We start from the raw sequence: 11,844 nt of genomic DNA, 5'->3' as shown, positions 1-11,844 counted from the left end.
CTCCAGGTGAAAGCAGATAGGTACATTAGGCAAAATAGACTGGTGTGTCTTAGCCCCGCCCCCTAATATTCGACTCAGCCAATAGGATTACAGTATGTCTGCGACAGGAGCAGCTCTGCTTTTTATTTATTTATTTATTTTCTCCCGCAGATATAAACAACCGAAACTGTAGGAATCTGCGCGATATTCTCCTCCTCCTCCTCCTCCTCCTCCTCCTCCTCCTCTTCCTCCACCGACTGTTCCCTCAGACTCCCGCCCAGCTGACCCGACCGCCGATACGACAGACAAGAGGAGCGGGGCTGAAGGAGCGGAGCGCAGCCTGACTGGACCGAGGTCAAGGTGGGAGGGTCGGCGGTTAAACTGCTTGATGGGATGCTGCAGGCTGACGACCAGCTTTGTTGTTGCTGCCGAGAGGAGAGCGGACTGGACGTGAGCAGCTCTGCCGGGAGAGGGTAAGTAAACGCTTTCAAACAAACAAACAAACAACAACAACAAAATAAATAAAAAAAAAATATATATATATATATATATATATATATATATAAGAGGTGGAAAACGCACTTTTATTGTTAGAAACACGTGTTTATTTAGATCAGACCGAGAGCAGTCGGTGGGCAACTTCTTGTTGTGATTTAACGTTTAATGTGGGGTTGCGGTACTTTTCCTTTTGGTAGGCTATTGTGGAATGACTGACAAGTTAGGTAAAGAAAAAACCGGGAGTAGCATTGATTTTACGTGCGTGTGGACATTTTTGTTATTGGCTTGGACTTTGAATTTATGCACATTTTCAGTCTCATTATTTTATATACGCGCATAACCTGCCATGCTTGCTGCAAGTTGTATTTTAAAGTGTATTTGGCATAGTATGTAAAACAGCTCTGTACGTGTTTGTGGATGCCAGCTTAAAAAAAAAATATATGTATATATATATATATATATACCAAATGTATACAAAATACAGCACTTCCATAAACAATGCTGCTGGTTACAAAAAAACAAAACAAATATAGCAGCCATAGATTAAAGCTGTGTAATAAAACTTTAGAAAATCTTTGGAAAATAACTATTCCAACAGTTACATGGGTCATAAATATTTTATAATATGTACATTATGTATAAAATTAGTTCATTGACTGTACGGTGAGGTCCGATAGTGTAGATTGTGAGATCATGTTTTTTCTGCTTTGACGTCATGTGCAGAGGATGTATAGGACAAAAATATATCAATCATTTATTTTTCGGTTTTGTTTGTGTTGCTGCATCCACCTTGAACTCTATAGCAGCTGTCCCATATTATATTTGATCCCGATGCAACGATGCCCTGATGAAATATAATTATCTTGCCTGCATCTGAACGGCGGAAAACAGATAACGCAATATCTTTCTCATTGATGGTACCCTCCGGTGGCCAAATGTTCGGTTTGGAGGGATTCTCTCGTTAACGAAGCCGGTGACACACGAAATGTGTAGATGTAGAAAGACACGGCGAGCTTCTGCGTCAGTGGCACATATGGCCAAGAGCGTAAACAGCCGCTACCTCTGATTATATTGACTCTTTCAAATGTTTTTTTTTTTTCTCCCCACCTGCGTGTGGTTTTGGGGCAAACTGACTGACTTCCACTTTGAACAGCGAATGTAGAGAGCGACAGGAGCTTCTGTTTCCCTCAACAGATGGGATGTAATTGGGTGTTAGTTCGACTTTAATTTCAACTCCGGGCGCATCAGATACGCTGAGGTGACTTCGAAAAGCTGCAGTGTCTCTCTCTCTCTCTTTTTTTTTTTTCTTTTTAAAAGATGCCAGATTGACTAAGAGGTCTTTGTGGTTGCAGCGTGGCCTCCAGCGTCTCAATGTGTGTTTAATTGATTCCCTCTCCTGCTTGTTAATGAAGTGGTCGGGAATTCAAATCACAAAAGGTATTCTGCTGATTTTTTGTTTCTTCTTCTTCTTCTTCAAGTTATTACAAGAGAAAGTGTTTATTACATGTAAGAGAATTGATCCTGACTCCCGCTCTGCGTTCCTCTGTGGCTCATTTAATCTCTTTTATCGAGTCTTTGGCAGATTTCTTATTGCATGGGAGGTAGCAGCTCATGTTTTATTAAAAAAAAAAAAATAGCCTGTCTCAATATCTCGCCTTCAATTACTTTTAAAGATGAAGCACAAAGGACCTTATTTGACCTTGGACACACTCCTCTCTACTGAGTTGACGGTGTGATTTTTCTGTCTGTCTTTTCTCATTCACTAACGCTGGACGTCGCTCGGTGCGTTTATTACGAGGTGTCACACATCGCAACCTTTCGTTGTTTTCGGTATCAGGGCTGTGTTTGGCACAGTATAGTGGTGCAGCGGTTAGCATTGTGGCCTGGCAGTGAAAAAGTCCCGGGTGCGAATCCGGGCTCGGGCCTTTCTGTGCGGAGTTTGCATGTTCTCCCCGTGCCTGCGTGGGTTCTCTCCGGGTACTCCGGCTTCCTCCCACCAGCCAAAAAACATGCACCTCAAGTTAACTGGTGGTTCTATTAAATTGCCCATAGGTGTGAGTGAGAGCGTGAATGGTCTTTGTTTCCGTCTGTCTATAAGTGCTGGCCCCGTGATGGACTGGCGACCTGTCCATGGTGCACCGTGCCCTCGCCCAAAAGTGAGCTGGGATAGGCTCCAGCCCGCCTGTGACCCTGTTCAGGATAAAGCGGGTATAGATAAGGGATGGATGGCTTTGCACAGGCTGCTGATTGAGAGTGTAGATGGGGACAGTGTTTATCTTCTGAGGTGAAAACACAGCTTATTGGCCGGACTGTTGTTACACCAAATTCCACTTACAACAGAAAAGATGTCCCCCCACGAGAAGACGTTTTCAACTTTCATTGAGTTGATTCGTTTCTAATCAGGAATTGCTCTTGGATTTCCATGAGTTGTATAACTAAATGCAACCGCCCTCTCATTTGATTTGTTTTCAAAAGTCGCCGGCGGCTCATTAAAAACTTCAGAAAAAAGGAGCTCGAGGAGTTTTGGGAGTCGAAAGGGGAGCTGAGACCGTGAAGATGTTCTGCCCGGATCTCAGCAGAGCTGATTATACCGTGGCTGAACATCCACATCATTCCCACCGGCTGAGACTCAATTCCTGCCTCTCAGTGAAAGAAATTAAAGATTTATTGCAGGTCAGTTCATCGCCTCAGCAAAGCCGGGGGAAAATTTGAAGGAGTGTTTTTTTTGAAAGCGTCTTTCTCCTCTCTTCCCTGCTCTTTTTTTTTTTTTTTTTTTCTTTTTCTTAGTGTTTTTTGGGGGCAGACAAGGCCAAGGATGTAATAGACCTGTCAAGTGTCTCCCGAGCCGAGCAGCAGAAGAAGAGAAACAGGAGATTGGACAGGAGGAGAAGGCGATAAGAGGAGCGGCTGATGAATGTTACTGAAGGCAGAGTTTGGACAACAAGGAGGTTAAAGGCAGTGAGAGGTCAGCAATCAGAAAATGAAGTAAAACAGCAAACTCTGATGTAATTACACAGCCCAGAAGGAGATTACAAGCTTGTCTGTTCCAGGAAAAAATGAGGCATCATTAGTTTAGAATATTAAAAACCATAAAAGATATCATCTATATCAAATGTAGAGCTTCATTTTGGCAGTTAATTAGGGTCCAAAAAGACAAACATGCACTGCATTTTCAAATTACTGGTGTTTTTCACACCATAACACGCACTTATTTATTTGCTATGGCCAGTAGTTCACAATATTCTCCACCTAAAGACCTTGTTTCAATATTCATTTTAACCTCAGCATGGTTAAAGATGTAGGTCAGAGATACAAATGATGCATCTGAAGTATAGACAGGTAAATTGAGTGGTTGATTAAGTTCACCGTTTGAAAGCTAAAGTGAAATTTTAAAGGAGAAAATGGTCACAACAGGCCGACTTTTGTTCCTCACAGAACATAAATATATATATATATATATGCATAATAACTGCCACAGAAACACCACATTTAGTCATTTAAACAGACAGATTTATCACATTTAGAGGTTTTTAAGAGAGTATTTTTGTCTTATTTTACACGTTTGTATCCTCACAGCTTTTTGAAGCTTTTTTTTTTTTTTTTTTTTTTTTTTTTTGATCTCCCAACACATCATCTCCGCCGGTTTATTCTGAATATGAAATACACAACCTTGCGTTTGCATGCAACCTTGTTTTCTCATTTCCGTCTGCCTCCAAGACGCTGAGAGGGCCATGTTATGACTTCATATCGCTCAGACTCCAATTAGACTGTAATTCCCATAACAAATGTGAAACTGTACAAAGTAAATCAAGGTTCTAATGAGCAACGGCGCCGAAGGACTTGCATCAAAATGGCTGCTTTAATCATGCGGTAACGTTTCGAGGCTCGAGAAAACATCTGTGCTACGTCTCGCTTTTTTTTTTTGTTGTTGTTGTTTTTTTACCACCTGCTTGGACAACAGGGTCTCGAGAAAAACTTTCACAAACGAGCCCAAACTCTGAAACGCAGATTAGATATTGCGGACACGCACCACAAATTGGAAATCTCATTTTTAGCCGTTGCTTCGCTGTCATGTAACAATTAAGTTTAAACAACTGGGGTTTTGGTTGGGAAGCTTTTACTTGGATTAAACTAAGTCAAGTAAAACAGCCCTTTCATTAGCTTCACACTTTATTGGTCTAAAAAAAAAAAACAACAACCCTAATTGGACAGGTTTGTAGCCGCTGTCCTCCTTTCTACATCATGACCTCACTTTTTTTTTTTCTTTATTAACATTTGCATTCTAACACATCAGTCTTGCTGCACATCATTTTGGGTCATTCATCTCTGCTTAATAACACTGCACATCCATATTTCTCCATAATGTCTTTTCCTTAATGACGCATGGAGCGTAAGGGTGTAAGTGGCATTGGATGGTATGGTGATGGAGAGTATAAAAAGCAATCAGGGGAACCCTACAGCAGTGGAACAAAGTGATGTGCTTCGAAGTTACACTTTTGTTATCGGTTGGAAATCACTAAATAATACACATTTCACTATAAAACAGTCGCAGTGGCTGTGAAGCTTGAACTCGGTGAGGAAAAAGTTGTGCAGACACAGTAAAAGAACTCCTTAATCTGCGGTCTCATAAAATCCGACCTGAAGAGTTACATTTTAGAAATTCAGATGACGTTTGTAGCCGTGACCTCGGAAAACCTTCCTGCTGTACTTGTGTATGAGCGCTTAAGATGAGCAGCAAATACGCAGCTTTGATTTATTGACCGTGTGGGAAATTGATGCGAGCGGAGATCGCTGTACCCTGTTCTGAAAGGAAACCCATTAACTGATGTTAACAACGGCCTTCCCCTTGCAGTCAATAAAAACTGCGCACGGTGCAGCGGGACATACAGCGAGCGCTTCACAGACACAAACACGGTCACCTATTTATAATCTCACCCTGTTGAAGTTCTCACTCAATATTCTGCTCGTACATTGCGTTTAGTGGCGATTATCTGTTTGGATGGTAAGAAGGTCTTTCTGTAAAATAAAATAAATCCTGTGTTGTTAAGCTTCAAATCGCAACGGCTGTTGAAAGGTTTTATTATCTGAAGGCGGGAAATTGGTTGAGAAATTGCTGATATTATCAAAAGATTGTAATATGGAAAATGGAATAATGAATCCAAAAGATCATTTAAGAAGCTTACAACAGAGTTTTATTGCCCGGAACCAGTCGGCTTTTATTGAGTTTAATCTCCCTTAATGACGTGAGATGTTGTAAAATGAATTCATTGTTTAAGTACTTCGTGCTTCAAAAACAATCTGCTTTCTACAAGAAGACCACACGCTGTAAATTTGTCTCATTGATCACAATTGTGACCTCATGTTTTGTTTTGTTTTTTAAAGCTCTACAGGTACAGCTGTTAGCACTAGACAAAAAAAACTCAACTTTTAAAAGAAAAGATATTTCCTTGTCAAAGGTCAAATGACCAGATCAGTGTACTTCCCTTTTGCATCTCTGGAAAAAGATGACGTTGTTTCAAATTGGCGTACATACGTTCTTATACTTACTGTTTTGAGTGCATAAGGGAGTTAATGCTCTCAAGTAACATGCACTGTTAGTGCGCTCATACTGATCCACAGATTGAGAGTTAAACGACACACTTTTCACCCTCAACAGCCGGCATCATGGCTACGTAGCAGAAAAAGAGGAACCACCAACCTATTTTTAAACTGCGGCGGCCGTGGAAGCCGAAACTTTTGTGGGACATCACATTATACAAATGCAAGTTGGACACGTCCACAGAAAAGTTTTATTTTTGACTAAGTACCACTATACAAAGCCAATCAAAACCAAGCTGGCAGAAATACATCATATCCCATCACATCCCATCCCACTATATTTATATAGCACCTTTCGTGCAAAATTGTAATATCATGTGCTTCACAATATAATAAAAATACATTATTTCTCTCAATAGATAAAAAAAAATTAAAAAAAAGACAATACAAAAGTAAGTGACGTGGCTGAATCTATAAAGGTATAAAACTGCTAAGCTAAAAAGGTCCGTCTGTGGATTTCTTTCGAGGTGATGCTTTCAAATGTCATTTCCAGGAAATTCAGAACATCGGCTTGCAACTTCAAGGGGTTTAAGGAGTGAAATCTTAAAAAAAAAAAAAAAAAAAAATCTGGGATTTAGTGGGTTCATTAATTTAAGGCAACTGGACCTCCACCAATGTTTTGCTTGGGTGTATTAATTTGTGGTTGATATGGTTTCTCCACAAATACATTCAGCTACCTTATTGGAAATTCTCAAAATTCCATTTGCTCATTCTCCTTCATATATATATATATATATCTATATATATATCTATATATATATAGATATATATATATATATAGATATAGATATATATATAGATATATATATATAGAAATATATGATTATATATTAGAGGAATGATTATATAGTTTCTTATTCTGAATATACATGAATGCTTTTAAACGACTTGCCATATCCTTCATTTTTCCTTATGATTTTTGTTCTCAGGTCAGTATTTTGCAGTGACACAGTTCCAGTCTGTGCACATTTCAAAGTTTGATCTTAGTTCTTCTGTCACACAAGTATGTTCCTTGTCCTTGTAATCTTTTGCTTCTGACGGTTAAATTCAAAACTAAACACAGCGGGGGCTCAACATTGTTCTCAGCCTTCACTTCTTTGGCTTCGTAGTTTGTGTCTTGTGTTTGATTCCACTTATATCGCAAGAGATGACTGTTAGTAGAACGATGTCACCACCAGGTCTATTCATAATTTGGTTTATGGAAGATGTTCGTGTTGTGATCACCATAGCAGTAATGAAATATTAGCTCCATTTATTTTCTGAAATATGAGGTTTCTGGCTCTGTTCGGGAAAATTAAACAGTGAACTGCTGTTGGCAAAAGGCTGCCCCTGTTCTGTTTGAAGACTTCATCTCTTTGCTTTAATTGCAGCAACTTTACTGAAGCACAACACTGCAGTCTGTTGTTGGCGCTCTGTCCTTGGGGCATCTCGCTCTTTTATGTCTTTAAACTCAATCATAAGGGCAACTGAGATTAATGGGGTTTAGTTCAAGTCCCCAAACGTGATGTGAAGAGAGGTCTCTAATTTTGGAAAACAAAGGTTTTCATGTCTTTTTTTTGTTTTCTTCCAAGAAGACTACATCATGTAAAGTTCACCTAAAATAAGTAATTAATTTTAGGCATGCAACTAAGGGTTATTTCTATAATCTTTTAATCTGTTAGCTATTTTCTATTATAGCCATTAACCACCCACTAGTGGACAGACACTTCATGGAGGTTTGAAACCATAGATTGTACATAAAAACACGCAGTCTCCAAGCCAATGTAGAAGTGCCTTTAAGTGCAACACCACTGACGGACACTAGGGGCTCCAAAAAAAAACCTCTCGGTCCATTCGACTCCTATTCGAAGTCGTTATGGTGTCATTATTTAAATTCTCTCCTTCTGATCAATGTTCTGGAGGTACTTCTAAAAGAAAAAGAAAAAAAATGATCTTCAGCCTAGCACACACACTGCTGCCCCCGCACCGACTGGACTGACCTTTACCACGATAATAGTGTCTTAATACGACTCCGCATCAAGTCGTCCACTGAGTCACATCGATATCCAACCGTTTGAAATCCATACATGTGCCACAAATGATAATGTCTTCTTCAGGTGCCGCGGCCAGTGGTGTGCGGTCAACAGGTGCAATAGTCTATTGATTTGTTGAGGCCAATCCATCTTGGATATGTGTTGATTAGCAATGCAGATCACAGGGTCAGGGTCAGAGGCAGTCAAGTGAAATGTACTGTAACAGTATGTGAGGCACGTGATGGTGTGTTCGGGTGTCAAGGTGGCAAAAATCTCACTGACCTCATTCTTGACCTGAAGGCTGAGAGGAAGGTTCACGCAGAGATCAACTGCATGGAGATTGTCCGTTTTAACTTCCTCTTGCTGATGAACAATTCATGCAGTTTTTTGCGCGTACGGCCGGGTTGTTGGGGGTGTATCAGAAGAGAGCGACAGAGTTATCAGAGACGGGAAGAAAAGTTCTCAAGTATCCTCATTATGGCTCCCGTCTTCAGAAACCCAAATAGCTTCAGCGGGTTATTGATTGTAAGTTTGACCACAGGCGGCGTTTCTGTCAATGATGAATTCCTGATTTAATGTGTTTTTGTGTTCATCTATTCTCTTCCTCTCAGTTTCTTCTTTACACAAAGCCAACCGACATGTTTATTGCAGCGTTTGTGGTCTCAGGGTTTTATAGGTATCTGTCTGGGACAGGACAAGGATGTACAACAGATGCTTTTCTTCTGTAACATAGCTGTCCTCAGGCATTTGTTTCTGCTTTCGATTTTCAAACAAACAAAAAACATATTTGCAGGTCTGGAAATGTAAAAATTTCTTGAAATATAGTCAAATAAATTCAAAATTCATTCAGTCTTTTCGAGCACTTCTCCCTGCAGACCTCAAATGCCATAAATGTTTGTAGTTTGCTTCTTTATATACACAGGCCGTCGTCAGCTTTCATATGACAGTTGGACTGAAATAAAATATTTCCAGGTTCTCATGGTGAGAAAGGAAAGCGTCAAACATAGGAAAACGTCTTAACTCATGCAGCATAATCCGTTTCTCCACACTTTATCTGCAGTATTTCTCCCACAAATGTGTAAAGAAATCCACTGTTTCTATATCAATTCTCATGTCAAGCTCACCAACAGGTGTGAGGGAACGTTTAACACGTCAGAGCAACTGCCGTCTGATTTCCCATCGGTCGGGACGAGGACTGCTCTGTCCTTAGCTCACTCTTCAGATTTAATTAAATCATCCATATAGCAGTAATGGCTCCAGAGCTGGAGGATCAGAGGACAGCTGAGCATTAATATCCCAGAGGGATAGTTTGACTAATAGATGGCAGTCCAATGAATAAGAAATACAGAAAATCACCGCCGTCAATAAAAGTGCAAAGTACACAGTCTAAATAGGTCATCTGTAGTTTTGACCGTCCGTGACGTTCGCGGAAATGATTTTCTCGCGTTTGTTCCACAAATGAATCACTTCACCCGAAGCACTTGAAGAATCGAGGCAAATAAGTGAAACGTAGGATTTGAAAAGAGAAAGAACTTAATGTTTGAAACCAACCTGCGGAGCGTGTTTAACACACTTCAGAGCTTTAACTGAAGCTAAGTTTTGACAGCTAAATTGACGTGTTTTGTACAAAAACATGTTGCCAAAAGTTGTTTTTCTCCCTTCGTGAATTGCAGTTACTTCCTTCCAGTTGAACTTTTAGAGCACCGGGAGGGCAAAAAAACAACCTGTAGAGATCTGACAATTTAAAAAAAAAATTGTATCTTTATTTCAGTGAGTGGTTTGTAAGAAATAAGGTGACCTTGACTGTGTACCTGTGCGTGTGTGTGTGTGTGTGTGTGTGTGTGTATGGGCAGGTTGCAGCGTCGTTTGTACCCGTGTCCTTTTGTGTGGTGTCCTGCTAAGGTGAGTCTCAGAGGTGAGACTAAAGACACAGCTCCAGCCCCGCTGACACGATGACCTTTCCTTTTACTGACCTTGCCCGTCTCCGCCGGATCTAATGTGAACGACTGGATCGAATGCACGTTGGGCCATGAAGGGTCCCCGGGTAATTAATTTTCTCTTCCTGTCTTTTGTGTCATCAATTTTCAGCCCGACCATGTTCACTGGAGCGAGATCATGAGTCTACTCAACGAGTCAGACGAGACCGCCTCCCCCTTGTCCCCCTCCTTCCCCTCCTTCCCCCTCTCCTCCATGGAGCACAATTTGTCCGTCTTTGTCACCCATGACCCCTCGTACTCGCCCGTGTCCTTCCCCTCCTCCTCCTCCTCCATCTCCTCCTCTTTGCTGACGTCCTCCAACTGCACCAGCTCTCCGTCGCCCTCCTCTCCTCCGTACAACTTCTACGCGGTGCTGCTGGTCCTGCTGATCTTCTGCGTGGTGTTCGGGAACGTGCTGGTGTGCGTGGCCGTTTCCCGGGAACGCGCTCTGCAGACCACCACCAACTACCTCATCGTCTCCCTGGCCGTGTCCGACCTGCTGCTGGCCACTCTGGTCATGCCCTGGGGCGTCTACCTGGAGGTGCGTGCGCACTTCTCTCTGTCTTTTTGCCTGTTTTATTTATTGTGTTTCTGACTTTTGTTTTCTGTTTCATAAGCAGAATAAAGTAGAAACGGCACCCTCAGGTGTTGTGAGAACTAAAAGTGGATGATGATATTTCTTTCGGTTTGACGCCTTTTTCATGGCAGCAGATGCAAAACATATGCAGAAAAGTCACATTTCACAACTGCAATGACTAGTTGATGTATCAATTAGGTGATCAACAGAAAACTAAGCGAACTGTTCAATCAGAGTCGAGTCAAAGCACCGAATAGTTGCAGGTTCTAGCGTTTCAAATTTTAAGAAATTGCTCCCCTGTTTGTCATATGTGACCAAGAGCTGGATCATTTCTGGACTGTTGGTCAAAAACTAAGCAATTTGAATGAATCTTCTTCCAACCTTGCCTTACAGCTGAGCATGAAACACACCTGGCATTCAACTACAGCATAGCATGTCAGTATATAAAATGCATTTCCAAGCAGATATCATGCCAAAGTGTGTAATACTCCAGGCAATTTCTTCATTCAGTACTTATAACAGAAGAAATAACCCATCATCTTTTTGTATTTAAAATCCTTTGTGGATTAATTTCAGAGCTAAATCATAATGGCCGACATTAAACAAAAAACTAAATTAAATATTAAGCCTATTCTAATAAGCAAAGGGAAATGTGCACCAGCCTGGTTAATATTAATGAACCAGTAATACAATATATTAAATTGGCCAAAATGAGGAAAGAAATGAAAGTGCTTGAAAAGTGTAGAAGTTAAAAATGAAAGTGAAGGAACAGTGTGTCGGCCATAACTTCGTTTTGCGTGTGTGTTGCTGCAGGTGGTGGGTGAGTGGCGCTTCAGTCTCATCCACTGTGACATCCTGCTCACTCTGGACGTCATGATGTGCACCGCCAGTATCCTCAACCTCTGCGCCATCAGCATCGACAGGTGCTCTCACTTTTAGCCTCATTACTGAGGCTCATTTCTCCTGGTATTTATTGAACTTTGAACACGACCTCTCATCATCTTTCTCTCTTTCCCTGCAATATATCTGTTCTCTCCCGAGTTCTTTCATCAAAAGGAGAAGCCGTTTCGTGATAAATCATTTCACAGTGATTTTTTTTTTTTTTTTTAATATATATCCAGAGCAAAGACCAAATGAGAAGGATGACAGTAAATCAATATGTCGTTTCTTTACTCTCTCTCCCACCTAACCTTAATCGTGATTG

General features: G+C 40.9%; 1 protein-coding gene across 1 annotated transcript in view; it reads left to right on the top strand.

The window, feature by feature from the left end:
• Positions 1-231: 231 nt before the first annotated feature.
• Positions 232-11,844, top strand: part of drd2l (dopamine receptor D2 like) — a 19,228-nt gene continuing 7,615 nt past the window's right edge. The window contains exons 1-3 of the mRNA XM_069703755.1: positions 232-452; positions 10,176-10,604; positions 11,454-11,563. Coding sequence (XP_069559856.1) covers positions 10,203-10,604; positions 11,454-11,563 — 512 coding nt within the window. The 5' untranslated portion in view covers positions 232-452; positions 10,176-10,202. The remainder of the gene's footprint in view (positions 453-10,175; positions 10,605-11,453; positions 11,564-11,844) is intronic.

The sequence above is a fragment of the Brachyistius frenatus genome, unplaced genomic scaffold (genome assembly GCF_029030835.1).
Source record: "Brachyistius frenatus isolate BFR_SWC_R1_liver_20210118 unplaced genomic scaffold, ASM2903083v1 Contig_48, whole genome shotgun sequence".
Lineage (NCBI taxonomy): Eukaryota > Metazoa > Chordata > Actinopteri > Embiotocidae > Brachyistius > Brachyistius frenatus.
This window is presented reverse-complemented; position numbering and strand designations above follow the sequence as displayed.